The sequence below is a fragment of the Monodelphis domestica genome, chromosome 7 (genome assembly GCF_027887165.1).
Source record: "Monodelphis domestica isolate mMonDom1 chromosome 7, mMonDom1.pri, whole genome shotgun sequence".
NCBI lineage: Eukaryota > Metazoa > Chordata > Mammalia > Didelphimorphia > Didelphidae > Monodelphis > Monodelphis domestica.
In genome coordinates this window covers 154,361,628-154,379,925 of record NC_077233.1, presented here as the reverse complement: position 1 = coordinate 154,379,925, position 18,298 = coordinate 154,361,628, and the positions used below count along the sequence as shown (strand labels likewise).

At 39.7% G+C, this 18,298-nt stretch overlaps 2 protein-coding genes across 4 annotated transcripts in view; both read right to left on the bottom strand.

Moving 5' to 3' along the window:
• The window catches only part of TRIM14 (tripartite motif containing 14), a 64,189-nt gene extending 58,741 nt beyond the window's left edge, over positions 1–5,448 (bottom strand). Inside the window, exon 1 of one of the 2 annotated variants that reach the window (XM_001363555.5) lies at positions 4,646–5,448. In XM_001363555.5, coding sequence (XP_001363592.2) covers positions 4,646–5,020 — 375 coding nt within the window. In that variant the 5' untranslated portion in view covers positions 5,021–5,448. The remainder of the gene's footprint in view (positions 1–4,645) is intronic. The other variant, XM_007498975.3, reaches the window with a different exon arrangement.
• Positions 5,449–10,388: 4,940 nt separating this feature from the next.
• CORO2A (coronin 2A) overlaps positions 10,389–18,298 on the bottom strand; it is a 175,182-nt gene continuing 167,272 nt past the window's right edge. For both annotated transcript variants that reach the window (XM_007498973.3, XM_001363470.4), the window contains exons 10-12: positions 17,887–17,977; positions 15,982–16,259; positions 10,389–12,386 (exon numbers count right to left, since the gene is read on the bottom strand). In XM_007498973.3, coding sequence (XP_007499035.1) covers positions 12,255–12,386; positions 15,982–16,259; positions 17,887–17,977 — 501 coding nt within the window. In that variant the 3' untranslated portion in view covers positions 10,389–12,254. The remainder of the gene's footprint in view (positions 12,387–15,981; positions 16,260–17,886; positions 17,978–18,298) is intronic.

Genomic DNA, 18,298 nt, shown 5'->3' with positions numbered 1-18,298 from the left:
TTTTGCCTTTCTTTTTATCCCCAGTGTTTGAAACAGTGCCAGACACATACCAAATACTTAATAAATTCTTACTAACTGAAAGAATGAGTACTCTAGAAATCTCATGCAATCCCAGTGATGGTTAGAAAACAATTTATGAGTTGCTGTTCTCATCTGGATCAATGTTCCAGGCACACAAGTTCCTGAAGCCCTGTGTGAGACTTTAAAATTTTGAGGTCCATATCCTTAATAAATCTATGATTTTCCCAAAGAGTATTTGAGATAATTTGGCTAGACTGACACATCATTTTGCAGGACTCAGGGAAGATTACCTCACACTTCCAGCACAGCTGTATAAATTACCCATAGGAGATAGAAGTTGCATCCAGGTATCGCCCCTAGGTCCCTTCTTGATACCAGGAGAATCAAGATATAGGAATGGATTAAGCATTTTCTAAGCAAAGAAACTATCCCCACACAAGTGGCTCGATTGCAGGATCAATCTAGTTTCAGAAGTCATAACTCAATCAGCTATGTCTACTTATTGACTAGACTGGAGCTATAACCCTTGGAAAGAAACTGAAGAAGAGAATTATTTCAGCTTTCTACCTTCCCTGCCAGAGTTCTTGGGAGGATGGGTAAAGAGCCAGGGAATATAGCTTAGTGTAATATACCAGGCAGGGAAGTATGGTTGATGTATTAAATATTTGATCAGATCAGTTAATGATCAATGTATAGACAGTTCTAAGGGCAGGAGAATTCCTGAGGCTAAGCCACAAAGGCTTAGCCCTCACCTTGTCAAACCTCATTCCTCTGAAAAGCGCATGTCAGGTGAATCCCCACCTCCTCTGATCTTGCATTGTCTATCCAACCAATGTTAAGACCTACGTGTTATGTTATGTATTCATTGATCACCTCTCAATCCACAATAGATGCTGGGGTGAGGGGCGCTACTCCTCCTCTTGATTCCTGCAACCTTGGAGTTCTCCCTTCTATCTCTCTTTATCTTTCCTAGCGCCACTCTTGGCCACGTGCTTTCTATCTCGGAATTCTTCCACGTGTTCTCTTATTTCTCATATTTTCCTTTAATTAATTTTCTAAGGAAAATATTATCAGGGGTCAGCGCCACTCCCCATATCAGTTAACTTGTCTGTGTGTCTTTATTTATCACCCATCTTCCTCAGGCTCCTTCCTCCTTCTCAAGTTAAATTCCACAAAAGAAAAATTATATAGCAACCGCTGGATGGATTGTTATACTTAGTCAGGATGGGGAGTAGTAACAAATGTAAGTTAGCCTTCCAGATGAGATACAATCCCATTTACTTTTTCCAATGACCTCAAGTCTTTCTTTTGTTGTTGAAAACAATTCATCTACTATTCTCAAAAGAAAATAAAATAGAATCATTCTCATGAGACATTATTATAATAATAGTAGAAAATCATGATCATAATAATGTTTGTACAGTCCTCTTGGATTTGCAAAGTGCTTTAGTATGTAATTTCTAACAGTTAGGTGGCTCAGTGGTGAGAGTGCTGGGCCTGGAGTCAGAAAGACAACTTCTTGAGTTCAAATCTGGCCTTAGACATTTCCTGGCCATTTGTGACCCTGGGAAAGTCACTTAATTCCTGTTTGCCTAAATTTATTCATCTGCAAAATGAGGTAGAGAAAGAAATGACAAACCACTCCAGTATCTTTACCAAGAAAACCCCAAATAGATTCATAAAGAATCAGATAGGATTGAACAACAATTAGTGGATAATCTGGTTCCCACCCAAACTTTATGGGGGGGGGTGTTCTACCATCATTTGACATGATAAAAACATTCTAGGAGGAAATGAAGCTATCAGGGAGTTATTTGGTCAATTGCCATTAATGAAGTGACTATATACCAGGCACATTGCTATATTATGGGGATACAAAAAGAGAATAAAAGCAAGATCAAACAAAACAAAAAGCAACAACCACAAAAACAGTTCCTGCTCTCAAGGAGTTCACAGCCTAACGACAGAGACAACATACAAACCACTATGCACAAATATAAAAGAATAAATTGGAGATAACCTGAGAGTGAGGGCAGTAAAATTAAAAAATTAAATTAAAATTAAAAGAGGCAGCAAAAGCAATGGCAACAAGGCTTCTCAATAAGTATTAGTGGAATTGAACTGAGTTATAAAGTAGTATAAAGTAATAAAAAGATCCAGATGAATTGAATTGCTGAGTCATTATCATTCCACAGGCTGAAGGACTCTAGAAAATAGGAGAGATGGGATAGATTGGAAAAGGGCCAATTCTGTCCTGATCTCCCTACCCCCTCATCCCCAAAAGGAAAAGTTTGTATACTATAGGCCAGTGAGTTTGAGTTTGATTTCAATTCCTGACAATCAATTAATCAACCAGCATTTGTTAATAATGTCTTATGTGTTGGCAACATTTTAGAACACATTATTAAAGGAATTGTTAGTGACTAAGAAAAGAAAGCTGCCATCACAAAAAGCACCATTGGGGTACAACAGTAGAAAGGGCCTGGATTTGCAGTATGGGGAGCTGGGGTTTCACGGTGGTTCAGCCACTTACTACTGCCTGAGTGACTTTGGGCAAATCACTCTCTTCCCTTATTTTTGGTTTTCTCCTTTGTAAAATGAAGATGTTGGACTAGATGATCTCTAAGATGCCTTCCAACTCTAAATTGGTGGTCATGTTTTTATAAATTAAGTGTTAAATGGTGTAAGGGGGGGGGTTCAGAAACAGGATAGAAATTGGTGGGAAAGAGGAGCTGAGTAATTGCTGAAGGCTGCATAGAGGTGGTAAGGCTTGAGAAAAGCTTTGGAGAATGGCTAGATAATATTTTGGCAGTTATGGGGTGTTTAGGGAGGATTAGCACTTCTGGTGTCATGGTTTATTGAGCCTTTTTCAGGGCTGTTCATCCACCTTTGGTGTTTACCTTTTACCCAACTCTCACCTATGACTCCAAGAAGCCATAGCATGCTCAGCAGCCATGCGTGGGTAAAACCATCTCAACAGAAGGGCTAAACCAGGTTGAGGTTAATCAACAGACCTCAAACCCATCACTGATTTAGGAGGGCTGTCTACCTCAAAACATGTGAAAACATGTTTGAATACCCAGGAGGAAAATGAAAATACTTTGTTCCAACACCCATGAAGGTGGCTGAAGCAGATGCTCTGGAGCTTGGACAGACATCAAAGATGCCAAGGTCATCCACTACATCCTTAGCCATCACCAATCTTCCTGATCTTGAAGCTGATGACTTTGTGCAAGTGCCTCACTTAAATACAAATCACGAGTCAAGACATCATCATCCCCTTCATGACATTAGCCCTCTTCAAAATGGAGGAGGAAAAACTACAAAATAATATTTTATTGAGTAAGGCTTGATTTAGGAAATTGGCTTTTTAGTAAGAGGAGGGTAGAATGGTGCTCTATGCTCTTCCAAAAAGAAAGGTTGTTTTGTCATGACTCTTCACGACTCCATTTGGGGTTTTCTTGGCAAAGAAACTGGAGTGGTTTGTCATTTCCTTCTGTAAATCATTTTACCTACGAGGAAACTGAGGCAAACAGAGTTAAGTGACTAGCCAAGGATCACACAACTAGTAAGTATCTGAGGCCAAATTTGAACTCGGGAAGATGTCTTTCTGACTTTAGGCACAGCTTTCTCTCCACTGTACCACTTAGCTGCCATCTAGCTCTCCCAACAAAGAAACATCTCTCAAAAATCTCTTCAGTGACCTACTGTTTAAATAGTATTTATATAAAGAGGGTGAGTTGATGTGCTTTGGCACAGGAAGATTTAGTTCCTGCCATGCCTTGGCAACCTTACAATTAATTGGAGAATAATAAGAATTGTTTCCTGCACTCAACAGCAGCTGCCTCCTGTTATGTGCCTCCTGGCTCCTGCCTCCTTGCCTTTGTACAGGTTGCCTTTCATTTCTTGGAATGCTTTCCATATGGAAATCTAAAATTCTTTCTCTAACTCTCAGCTCATGTGCTAATTCTTATCTCCCTGGTAAGGCTCTTTCCATTTCCCCGGTGATAATAAATACTCTCCTCTCTCCTCCAAATTACTCTGGATTTAGTTTGTATACATTTTGTGTTTACCTATCTCAAAAGTTGCTTCCTTTTGTTTTTGTCTTTGTATCCCTGGCTCCTAGAACAGTATCTGATGTATTAGGCACTTTAGTATCTTTCGAAATGAATTGAGTTCACTAAAGCAATGTTTTAAGGCTTACAAAGTACCTTTCTCTTCCAATGAGGCAGGTAGTGTAAGTATGATTATCCTATTTCACAGATGAGGGGAAACTGTGATGCATAGGGAGTTAAGTGACTTGATCAAGAAGACAGCTAGAAAGTAGTAGAGTGCATTGAAACGCTAGTTTCCTTATTTTAAAAGCAGCACAGGGTTCACCATCCCATGCTCACAAAGTCAGTCAGTTTCCTAACCTATTAACGACGAATTTCCCCCTACTTTCGATTTCTCATCCAACAGAAATATGTTCGGCGGAAGATCATTTGAAGTGATCCAAAAAGGGCAAGGAAAAGTGGGCTACCGGAGTGGGGGCTCCTCTCACTCCCAGACTTGCAGTTGGAGGAAAGTGAGTGACCTGCGACCTCGCCACTGTTGGGCACAGTTTGCTCTTTTCCAGACTTACCTGTTTCAAAACTACTTCTTCTTGGATTAGGCGCACGGGATGGCTGCGGTGCGAGCCCAGCAGCGGACACAGGGCGCACACGCAGCTCTGGCAGCGGCTGCAGAACAGCTCGATCACCCGTCTGGGGTGCTCCGAACACAGCCAAGTGAGCGCCGGCTTGGGCCTCTCCCGCCCCACGAACTCTGCGGCTGCTGTAGCGGTTGCTGCTGCTGCCCACGACTCTGCACTGTTGGGACGCCCGAACCATTCTCCTACCTTCGGTGGCGTCTCAGGCTGTGCGGAACTCGGCACTTTCCCAGCCCCGAAGGTTTCCCAGGCTACCTGGTCCGGGTCCGGGTCCCGTGCAGCAGTTGCTGCTGGAGCGGCCATAGCCATTTGCTTTGGGGAGGAGCAAAATGAGGAAACGAAACCTAGTGATATAGAGGGCAAGGAGAACAGAACGAGGCCGGAGCTAGTTCTGCAGAACTCTGTGTAACCTTTAGCGATGCTTTCTACTTGTTCTATGAAGACTCATTACAATAAATAACTCAGAGAAGCAGATGGGAGGAAGCTGTAACTCTCACAGGGCTATGGTTGGGAGTCTTACACTCAAAGTCCAGTCCAGTTGAACGAATATTCATTTAACATATAGTCTGGACAAAGCGCTGAGGTCCAAAGTTGCAAAAAGATGTTCTTGCTTAGAAGGAACTTCCGTTTCTACTGCACCGCCCCCTAAATAGTACAGAACTAAGCAGAATAGGGAGGGAGACCCATGGGCTGAAGTGGACCGGGGCCACAGAGAGGACTTGCCTTCCGTCCTAAGCGTTGAAGGAAGACAAAGATTCAGAGAAAGAGGGAGCTCAGGAGGGACTTCGTATTTGGACTTATGGTTGACTAAGAAAGATCAATAGAACAGAGGATGTTAATGAACAATGAAGCTCCGCTATTTGAGGGGATAACAACGTTTTTACCGAAGTCTGCGGCCAAGTAATACTGAATTGCTTGAGAAATAAGTAGGAATGACTGGGGGGTCCATAATGATGGCAACTAGGATTTAGATGGGATGTTATAGACAGACAGAGTAAGCCTCAAAGGATGATGTCAACAGTGGGAAGTAGTAGCAGTTAGGAGAGAAAAGTATGTTGAATGGTCATATGTCTTTAGATGAATAGGAGAAGGAACACAGCTCTGAAGAGAGTGGGATAGGGATCTTTCTAGATTATTTTAAAAGTTTACCATAATGATAACCATAACTGAGTTCTTAAAGGAGCCATATTTTTGTCAGTATTGGTAATCCCTCCATTGTTCTCTTCACTTTAGTAAAGTTTTGTGAGTTGCTGTCTCCCTGCCCCCAATTCATCACTAGCACCCAGCTTTCCATTGATGAACCTCTACCATTTAGACTTTAGTGTGAATATATAAATATAAATATATGTATACACACACACACCTTTTTTTCTTTTCATATTGAATCTGTGATTTCATTGATGTGTGATTTTAACTCTTGGTTTGGAAACTGTAGCATTCCAAGCATATTCACATCTATGAAATATAAATGACTGTATGGCTACTGTGTCTCCAAGCATAAGGTTATACCAATGAGGCTTGTGAATGTAACCTTGAACTGGCCATGCGGCCCTTGGCTAAGACAAACTCATTAACATGCTCGGACTCAATTCCCCGGGAAAGCACCACGGTTTGCAATCTACACGCCCAAAGGTGTTCCCTCTACCTTGCCACCCAATCTTAATTGTCTATACTTTGTGATGTGGTTACTACGTCCTTGGGAGTACCGCCCAAGCAGGACAGGAATAAATTCAGAGGCAATCCCATGAACCTCCTCTTGGCTCTTGGCCTTTCTCCCTTTCATGGAGCTCCACTGGGCTCCTCAATGACTGTCTCTCTCTCCTCTTGACCTTCTCCTTCCCCGAGGCTGTAACCATCTCCCATCTCGGCCTGCATTTCCTATCTTAATCTCCTCCTCCACCTCGTGTTCCTTTGTACTCATACTCTCCTATCAAAGGGAGTATCATAGGGATTGCCTGCCCTATCCAACCACTGACTTGTCCGTGTCTTTCATTTCCACCCTGGTTCTCGGTTCCTACCTCTCCTCGGGTCCCATCACAAAGGTGAGCCCCTTCCCTTGTGGGACCCTGCTGGTCAGGGAAGTCCATTAAGGAAAACCCCACAGAAACCCCCTCCACTAATTCAGATTAACAATTCATTTGCAACTTAATGGTCTTACAGTGGTCTGGGAACCTGGAAACATTCCATGATTTATTTGCCCCTTATTACTCAGCTAGTATGTATCAAAGGTAGTACTTGAAACAGATCTTTCTGACTCCAAAGGCTGCTCCTCGTCCCCTAGGCTACCCTGCCTCCAAAAAAACTGAGAAGCTAAATGATTTACCTAAAGTCACTCAGCCAGGGTGGGTCAGATTCAAGATTTGAATCCAGCCAGATTTTCCTGACTCTAAGGCCTGTCAGGCTACATAGTGGATAACATAGGTTCTTCATAAGGTGTAATCTCATTATGATCCTGGTTACTCACCTCTGGATATACTGTAGTTTTTCAATATCTTTCCTACATGTAGTGCCCAGAAATGAATAGATGTGATCTTCTTGGGCAGTTTTGCATAAGGGAACTGACTTGAAATAGTCATGCTTTCTGAAGAAAATGGGTGCTTCCTTTCTACTTCAACTTTTTTTACCTTTACCTTTCACTTTGTAGTCTACTGGATCTGTGATGCCATTCTCCTAGGATATTACCTTTTCTCCAAAACCTAACACAGTGATATTATAAAATTGATGAATGAATTAATAAAGCATTTACTAACTGCTTGTTATATGCAAATCATATGCTAAGGACTGGAGATACTAAGAAAAAAGTAAGACAGTAAAAGTAAATGATTTCAAGGATCTCACATTCCAATGGGGGAGACTTTAACTGTAAGTTAGATGGAGAAGTCTCATGGTCCTTAGGATATAGCAGCAAATTAGATGTTAAATCTGCTTCCTTAATGCCATTTCCATTGGTAAAATGATCCCAGCTTCTGGTGTGGAACTATTTGATAATGACAAAGACTTTGAGGCAAGAACTTTCTTTTTAAATTTTCAGCAACTGTGATTATAGCTTCTTGCAGGAGTAACTGCCAGGCTACATCTCTAGAGGTGGTGAAATAATAATCCTTTCTGGATGGATGGGAGATGATAACCATCCACCTAGGGACCTCCTCAGGGTCAATAAAGCACAACACTTGCAATTATAAAAAAAAAAAACAAGTTTTTTAATGGTAGGGAAATGATAAACACATTCCTAAATCTACACAGCTATAGTCCCTCCCACCAATCTATGCTCCCCCTCATGGGGTTTGCTCTTCTGATCTTCTCAAGCCCTTCATGTATCTCCCTGCTCTTATCTAAGTCCTCAAAAACTATCTGACTATAAACTAACCTAATTAATATGGATTATCAAAAAGATAAAGAGGAAGGACTCTCAGGTAGGTATATTTGAGTCCTTACCTAGTCTGGGGTTGGCTTCACTAGGTAACCCAAAGTCCCAGGTGACAACCCCTTGGGATTACCTTAGCCAAGTAGATTTCTGGCAGATGGATCACAGGCATATGGTCTCTGTACTTCAGGGAAAAAACAGTCTACTCCAAGGCAAACTCTCAAACCAAGGAATCGCTAACCTCTCCATGAGATTAGGATTGCCAAGGGAAAACTGCCGGAACAAAGACCTCTTCCCAGCTTCCAGTCAAAAGTAGGAGAGAGAGTGACTGTTAATTCCAGTAAAGCTCCCACAATCCTTTTCTCCTTGTCAGAATCTTCTCCCTGGGCTTGTATCCAAATTTTCCTCTTTTCCTCTTAAAGCTAATTCATGAAATTTACTCTATCCCTTACTTACTTCCTACAGTGGCCATCCACAGAGGTAGCCCTTTTTCTTGTGTGACTGAAAATGTCCTCTAGACTGCTATTCCTCTAGTCCTCTGGTTCATGGACACTGCCAGAATACCCTCCCCAGAACTGAATTTACTTCAGACTCAATTGTATTGAGTCTGAAGTATTGGTATACTTGGTATACTCAATATACCAAGCCTGGATACTTTGCATAAAATAACACAATGTTTTCTATGAAACATGAAGACTAACTAGAGGTTCTGGGCGAAACCACTTTTGAGCCTCCCCTTGAGTATAAAGCATTGGGAAAATTGCTAAGTCTACTTCATAAAATCATTCCCCAAGAAAATTCTCCTACCATAACCTTTCTTTGAAACATTTCTTTCACAAATATAACTGTGTTTCTAATGAAGCCTGGGGTGTTTTACATCTTGTTTGTGAGAGGGAAATGGCTCTTAATTGGTGTAGAGGAGGCTGAGTACAACAATGCATACCTGTTTGAGATTTACTGAATTGGAGTCAGAGATTCTTCAGGAAGAGACATGTGGTTTCAGAGATTCTTTGGGAGATAAAATGTGAGAAGCTACAGACATGAAGTGGTAGCCAACTCTTCAACACTGTCCAGATTTCAAACTCGCTTCCCACGAGACTGCTAGAATAGACTTCCTTAGATGAGATGAGTCTTCTCTCTTGGTTTAACTGACATTTTCTTTTTTTCAGATGAGAAACTCATTCATTCACTTGTATGTGTGTGTGTGTGTGTGTGTGTGTGTGTGTGTGTGTGTGTGTGTTTTTTGATATACTATTCGAATCTGTAGAATGTCTTCAATTTCTGATTACTGTTTTGCTTGAATAAATGATTTACTTTATGCTCTTTGTGCAAGCAGTATTTGGTGGGAAGGAGAGATTAGGAAATGTGCCAAGCATTACATTATCCCTAAATTGGAGTGGCCAGGCAAGTGGCTTTCCTTCTGAACTATGAAACTGGGTATCCTCTAAATGAGAGATATTTGCAGGTGTGTGTATGTGAGATAACTATAATTCTAGCCTGTTATCCCTCTTAGAGATTGAAGAAAAGGGCATCCAGCCTGGTAGTGTGACTGGGGCCTCCTTTTCCCATCCCCTCAATGGACAAGCAAGACCCTTGGCTTCCCTCCCACCAGACTTAGGTGGGTCAATTACCAGATCACATCTATTCATGCCATTCATAAGCAGCATTTATGTATTTAAATGGCTCATGGGAGCATAGATATTTTATATAGAGAATTATGGGCCTAGAGTTTGAGTCCTGAAATCTTCAATTCATTTCCATGAAGTTCAAAATTGACATTCTGTTTGGTAGGCAGCACCAAACTGGCAGACTTTTCCCAAATGGCATCTCACTTGAAGGCAAAATGGGGCAAAAGAGATGCTACTTTTGGTTACCAATGTGAAATGTTTTTCAGGTTTAAATGTCTTTTTTTATTAGAAGTAAATGTAACATAGAACTTATATATAATACACAAAGGAAGGTTCCAAGAGCAAGTCAGAGGTTTTGTTGGGTGATCCACATGCATTTACATGGGGATGTGTACAATTTCTGCTTAATAGCAGGCCAGACCATCTCCATAAATGAAAGGATGGCCAACCAACCAGCAGATCTCAATATCAGTACTTTACCACTACTTTCTTGATTTTTGCATTAAGAAAAATGAATACATAATATTCATAAAAGAAAAACTGTGTATTTAAAAGTAAAAGTCTAGGCAGTTATTTATTATTTTGTTACATTTGTTTTTCATTGCACGATTCCACAACATCTATCTATATATTTTATACAAACATACAAGGAATTTAAGAAATGATGATAGAATGATCATTCAAATAGTTTTAGGCACAGTTTAATAAAGCATAAACCAATTTTTGTCATTTGATTTCCTGTGAAATACATTGATGAACAAATTCAAAGTATGCTCACAGGGGAGGGGAGGAAGAAACAAGTTCAGAATTAAACATTTATACAGAGGTATTCTCCCAAAGATCATACTTAGGTGCTGATTTAGTAGTTTTGTTTATGGAATGATAAATCAGTAAACAATCAAAACAACTATTATTGTTTCAAGTACATAAATCAGTGAACACTCTACTAATTGGCTGACCACTGTAGATAGAACTAATTTGAGCTTTATTAGGTCACATACATAAACAAAAATACAATTAAAAAAAGACTGGTTAAAAAAATATTGGGTAAAAATTACCTGTCCCTTTCCCTAACTGTCAAATAATTTAAATAATTTATTCTAGTAATAAAAAAATGAAAAAAAAAAAGCTTTCTGTCTACCTTAAAGAAGTCACATACTATTTTTTTAAACATGAAATTTTTGGTCACTGATATATAAGTTTTGCTTGAGAAGCTAGTAGTTGACATGTTTAAAACATAGTATACCATGGATTTCTGCTTCTCCAGTAATCAACTATGATTCATCCTTTCCCTCAGTGCAGTAAGGCATGTTTTGCAGACAATGCTCGTATAAAAATAAGATCCAACATTTTAAAGTATTTACAGGACAGAGTGCTTGCTGCTCAGGTGAGAAAAGCATGCCTAGTGAAAAGACAGACATGGTGAGCCCCGGCCTCTCAGGATGTGGGGGACACGCCAATTTAAAATAACCAGATAAGGCATTAAATAACTACTGAATGTCCTTGGTTGCCCAGAGTGAAGCAGTGGGAAAGATGTGAGCAGCAATGAATGCTTCATGGCAGTCTTGACGCTCACAACTTGTTTGAATCCTTTCAATTATATCTTATTTTTGCAATGGCTTATAGAATACCTATGAGGATTAACTATAGAGATTCTCCATCATAATCCATAAACCTAGGTTTCCAGAGAGTAACAGTAGCCCTGCAATAATGAATAAATTGCCATCTTTGACCTATTAGGTTAAGAGGTTTTTTTTACTCCTAATAATTCTTATGTGTTGCTGGGCTATTGTACAAAAGAGATTTATAGTCTTTTAACATATATATATATACATATATATTAAAAGAAGAACAGTTTAGATTTGACTATTTGCATTCTGGGACCAGAACTAGAACTTGAATCATCCATCTGGTAATTTATCTCTTCTATTTCTAGGAAAAATCTCAGGCATTTGACCAGTTCTCTTATTTCCAGAAGGAAAAAAAAATAATTAAATCTATCTTTTCACTATATAGGGGTAGTCTGATAAAATGGATTGAGTGCTAGGCTTGGAGTCAGGAGCTGTATGACCCTGGGCAAGTCATTTAACCACAGCCTTCTCAGGAAACTCCCTAGGAATTTTCCACTAAGGGCTATGGTCTTTATCAGCAGAAGGACTCCCTGTAAGAAGGATTGAGGAGATCCTTCTTTTATTTGTATATAGTGATATGCTAGTAGTAGCCCAGGCTACTACTAGACTTTTTCCTCTTGAGATGCTGTAGTGCTTTTTGTCTTTGCTTTTATAGATTATTTTTAAAAAGAGAAAGATAATGAACTGAAGGCCAAAGTATTATTTAAAATAATTTGATTCAAAAACCTCTATGATAAGAAGGCAAGTATAAAATTGGGCACTATTGACCACTGGTATTTTTCAATGAATTAAATTTTTGTTTTCCCACAAAAATATAAAAACAGTAGTTATTTTTATAAGATTTCTAGTTTGGTGTTAATATTTGTCTGGGAGTTGCTCTGGGTTCTGAGAGTCAGGAAAACAGTTTCTTTTGCTCCCTCTCAGTAAGTGCCTGAATTCATGTGGACATTTTTGATCTCAAGTTCCAACTGTTTGATTTGGACTTCTCTCTGATTTACTAATTCTCGAAGTCTCCGAATTTCTTCCTGTTGTCGATAGAACATTTGCAGCAGCTGGAAAACAATAGTCAAATTAATTTGATTCTCATGGCTGTGGTATGACATCAAACAGCAGAAGAGTAGGAAATCATGGGTATAGGAAAATGCTAGTTTTGACTGAAATGTTTTATTCTTTATTATTTCTTGTTCTTTTTCCCTTTTCCCATCCTCAATTTTTAAAAAGTGTTTGTGTTAACATGACTTGGATCTAAATGGACATTTTTTATGACGAATAATTATTGCATAACTGTTTTTAAGTGACTAAATTCTCTTTCTTCCATTATTGAATCACAAAAGGACTGGGTTTTGTCAATACTTGGTTTGCCTTTTAGTGAGTGGGCGGACAGACGGAATCCTGTTTTCTGTCCAAAGGCTTGAAATGATGGTAACAGAGGATGATTGTAGGGCTGTGAACAGAGGATTGGGAAGAATTTATCCATCAACCCTTTGAGTGAACCTCCATTTACCTATTTCTTTGCATTCTTGGTGTATTAGGGAATAAAGGACTGGTAAAGGGAGAGAAAAAGAGAGGGAAAATAAGATATGGTTTGAAAGGTCTTCTCAGAGAAATTTATAGTCACTTGTAAGAAAGAAAGTGAATTTAAAGTGAATCAAAACAACCACTGAATCTCTGGAGATTATAATCTTTACTAGGGGACCATTCCAGAAACCATTATGAATCATTTGGCTTATTGAATTAGCAAACAAAAAAGCAAACCTTGATTTTATAGATTATCTGAAAGTATATTTTGGGTAACCTTTGAATATAGCAAACAGTAAGAACAAGGGGCCAAAGGCAAGGAAACTTGAGTATTTAAAATATAAGCAGGTTCCAGAAGGTTTTAAAGAAAGTTGGCTAAACACTGGTTATCAATCAACTGGGGTTTTTGGTTTCTATTTCTGAAAATGGCATGGCTACCATTCTTGGTCTTAGTTTTACCCTATGTGTAAATAGGATTAATATTAATCATATGCTTGTGACTTTTGAGCAATTGGGAGGTCTAATTTTTTCCAAGTATTTGTAAAGTCAATTGAACTTAAGAATGAGGCTTTCCAAGAGGGTAATGTGAACCTTAAAAATTCCCAGACCCTACTTCATAAGGTTGGGTTAAGACCATTCCCCACTTTAAACAATGAAGTAACTTAGATCAGGAATGTGAGAACTCTACTCCACCCCTACTTAAGTCTGCCCTAGGGGAAGATAAAGTTGTAAACTCTTTGCTGAACAATGAAAAGTACTTAAACCCATACTTATAGTAAGACCAAAAGTTCTTAAGCTATGCCTATTTTTAGAATTAATACAAAGGGGTGCTAAGTACCTATAAAAGTCAGGCAACTTGTGAATTTACAAGGAGCAAAGAGGTGAGAACTTACTCAGAGATTCTAGTCTACTCAGGTGTGAATTACTCAAAAGATTAGTCTTCTTAGGTGTAAACTAAGAATGGTCTGTTCTTTGAAAAACATCTACTGTGATTGGTAGATGGGAGAACTTAGGGGAGGTGACAGGAGAAAATTCCCTTTATAAGGAGATGAAAATCTGAGGGCAAGAGGGAGTGTCTTGAGGACAGTCTCTAAGGACAGTCTCTAAGGACAGTCTCTTGAAACAGTCTCTTGAAACAGTCTCTTAGGACAGTCTCTTGAAGACAGATTGAGGGAGGCTGACTCTGGCTGGAACTCCCTCTGAGGAGACTCTGTCCCTCTGAATCCTTGCTTGGACAGATCTTGTGGTGAGTGATAAAAGACTGACTGATCCCTCTCTTCCTAGGCTGGCTCATGCCGGCCTTAGGCTGGTATAGCCCTTTTCTCATTATTTCTTTTTTCTCTTTCTCGCTTTCTTTAATTCCTCATTTGTATTAATTAAAATCTCTATAAAACCCAGCTGACTTGGGTATATTGAATAATTGGGAATTTTTTCCCTGGTGACCACCTTATATATTGATTTAAAAAACAAGACACTGTAGTGAAAACATATTTTCTGCAGTCACAATTTACTCATCCACTCTTATATGTACTACAATTTATATCTTCCACTATTTTAATCACTACAGTTTATGACCTCCACTATTTTTTTTTTAAACCCTTACCTTCCGTCTTGGAGTCAATACTGTGTATTGGCTCCAAGGCAGAAGAGTGGTAAGGGTAGGCAATGGGGGTCAAGTGACTTGCCCAGGGTCACACAGCTGGGAAGTGTCTGAGGCCGGATTTGAACCTAGGACCTCCCGTCTCTAGGGCTAGCTCTCAATTCACTGAGCTATCCAGCTGCCCCCATTATCAGGCAAAGACCTCCACTATTTTAATCACTACAGTAAGCAACCTGAGGTCCCTTCTGGTGGCATTCTCTTTTTCATGTATCACTATATTTGCCTCTTAATATTTGTGTATTCCCCCCCCCCCCGCCTTAAACCTTCACATTCTCTTTCCTTCTGCCTCTTCCTCTAGCTTTTGTTACAAGGAAATCACTTTAAAAGACTGATATATATTAATTTAAGGTCGCCAAGGAATTCAGCTATGCAATTCCTAAATGAAAACTCAAGCCAGCAGTCAATCTTTTATGGAGTTTAATTACAATAGGAGGAAGAAAGGAATTAGAGATAGAGAGAGAGAAAAAGGGAGAGAAGGGAATAGGGCTTAAATACCCCTTCTGTTTAGGCTGGGCCAAAAGGCCCAAGCCCTTAGATAGCTGGGGCAAAGAAAAGAGATCAGTCCCTATTACTCACGTGACCAAAATGGAGAAACAGTCTCAGGGGCCCCCACCTTCAGCTTCCTTCAGAGCAAGCTTCTCAGAGTACACTGCCACCACTCCGACCAACCCCTCAACCCCCTCGAGTCTTCAGACCCCCCTGATCTTTAAAGAAACCATCCAAGTTGCCTCCCCTCAGTTCTCACATCTACCAATCACTGTCCATCAATTTCCCTGTGCCAATGGAGGCTCTAGCTTAACCCAGGACCGCCCAGAGGCTTTGCACATGTCTGTTGAAGGTCATATTTTCAAATGATTAAATCTTTGCTCCTTTGCTACAGCCCTTTCTAAATCCTGTTAACCTGAGTAGGGTAGAGATTGGAATAATTAAATTTTGATCTAGGCTGCAGCCCTTACTCAATCCTGTTAGGACTGAATAGGGTGGAGATTGATTCCAAGTATCTCCATTGTATCAATTCTAAAATCAATCATGACTCAAAGAAATTCCTGTTCTATGCTTAAGCATAGGTCAAAGTCCTTTCCATTGTTTAGCAAAAGGTTTCTGTCCTAAAGTAATCTTAAGAAGGGAAGAGAAGGAACCTCCCATGCCAATGGGGTTCCCATTCCAATAGACTATCAGTAAGAAATTTTCCAAGTATGAAATATTCCAATGGTGAAATTTCCAACATTTATAAGTCTTAGGAAATTTGAGGTTTACACTTTCTTCTTTCACTTTCTTCTGCAGTCATGTCTTATCTCTCATTTTCTTTTGCTTAACTTCTTCCTTTCCTTCTCTCTCTTTCCCCTCCTTATTTCCTTGCGTAGGTCAGGATTTCACAGACATCATTGCCTATTCCTCGCTACAGTTGATCCCTATCATAGGCATCCAGAGAAACCCACTCTCAGTGATTAGTTTTTACAAAATCTTACCTCATTTTCTGTTTTTGGTGGAGGACATTCAAAGAGATCAAAGCCATTTGAAAGCCAAGGTTTCCTGTCTTCTTGTACTTGATCCATTCCTTGTCTTGGTCGTTTCTCATCCTGGAACTTATGTGGTTTCTTGGCATCTTCAAATGTCATTTTCCTTTCTATCCTGTCCAGATACCTATTTGATTCTAGAGGCCTAGAATTGGATATTGTCCTTTCAGGAAACTGTGGTTGAGAGTTTACAAGTTCAGACCCTGGTCTCAGAGATACCAGTATTGGCCCTATAAGACAAATAAAGTGACAGTGAGCACATCATTCACACTTCTTCATGGATTCAGAGAGGCAGTGATCAAGCTGAAAGGGTTTAGAGCAGGAGGCTCTGTCAAACTAATAGAAATGGGGGTCCCCAATCTACTGGATACTTGGATATATCTTAAGAAACTGGCACAAATAGGAGTTTTTAAAAGATGAGATAAAGACAAAATCATATGTTATTCTGGAATCTACAGGAACTTACTGGAGTTTATTGAGTAGGAGAATGATAGCGTACACAATGATAGATGTACATTTTAGGAACTCACTTTGATAGTTGTGTGTAGGATGGATTGGAGGGGAGAGAGACTTTTGACAGGGAAACCAATTCTGATGCTATTGCATTAGTACAGGCAAGAGGTAATGATGACCTGGGATTGTGGTATTGATAGTTGTGGTAATATGAGAAGAGAGAAGAGGGACAGGTGTGAGAGATGTGGTGGTAGAAAGGATAAGATTTGGCAACTCAATGAATATGCTGGATGAGGTAGAGTGAAGCAACTCAGAGCACATTAAGTGGGTGAAAGGGAGAATGGTGGTGCCCTCCAGAGAAGAATTTAGAGAAGTTGGGTTTTGAGGGGAAAGATATTATAATTTTTTGGGAGGTGGACGATGTGGGAACTCATTTTGCTAGATTATACATATTCATTATAAGGACTTTCTTTTTTATGTTGTATGATCAAAGAGAAATGCTGTTAATTGAAGAAATAAAAGTAAAAATTTAAAAATCCCTTTTGTTTGAAAAAAAAAACATAACACAACCACAACCTCCTACAAAAGATAATGTCACGAATTCTTCAATGAAAATCACAACCTGCTTGAAAAGGGGAGAGAAGTGGGGCTTTTCATAACCCATCAGAAAATAGGGGATGTGGATGGAACTGCAGAGTCCACCCTCAGCATCATCTATTATAGCCACAAAGTAATCTGGGGAAAAGTAAATGAATAGGCTTTTGGGGAGGAGCAGGTTTGCCCTAGTGGCACTTGTGGTAACTGCTATGGGTTCCCAGGGCAGCTGTAACAGTTATAATTGCCTTGAGGGACCAAAACCTGCCTTGGAACTAGGGAGTCTGGGACCTTACACAGAGCAGGTGATGGAGCTGGTGGTTTGGTGGAGCTGGTGGAGATAAGGGCAGATGGCTATGTTGGAGACAAATGCCAGGATTGACTGTTGAGGGGAGAATAGCATATGAACCATTTCCCCGTGGGTCAGAGCCCAGGTCCCACTTTGGAGAGCAGTGGACTTGATATATGTACATAAGGAATCTGTGTGAATCACAAACAAGTCCCTTAAGGTTGTCAGTGCCCAAGCTAACTCTAATACCATAAATTCCAAAAGTTTAGCTGGTCTTTATTTCAAGAGTTCCGTACACATATATAATGACAAATTTGGAACTAAGTTTATAAAGAGGTATTTAATAACAAATGTTTGGGGAATTCTGAGGTAGAGAAAAACGTCTCAGGTTAGTTTGAGGTTCTTGATCAAAGGCATCATGTTTTACGACATATTTGAACTGAAGCCACAGTAGACCAATTGAATAATTTCTGATGCTGTTGTTGTACCAGAAGGCAAATATCTATCCCTGTAATCCTGACCTTTATTCATTCCACTCAGCCATTCTCGTGCTGTCAGAGCTGACTGGGATCCAGCTGTCAAAGGGTAGATGTCTTCTTGGTAGGATTCTGACTGCAAAAACAAACAAAAAAAAGGTAAGATGTGGTCAAGGCAATGATAACCTAAAGAAGGTGCTATTTCTGACAGATACTAGATATATTTTCATTTTCCTTGTATTCAAATTGGTAGTTTTAAATGGATTCTTTAATGTTAAGATATATGCCTCTAAATTTAGATTGAACAAATCTGTCATGCTAAAATAGGCCATCATTCAATTGTGAGGTTTTACCTTATATGCAGCAAATTGACAATGATGGCAAAATATGAGAAGAGTTGTTGGGAGAGTTGTGGAAAGAGAGACATGTTCACGCACTGTGGGTACAACTGTGAATT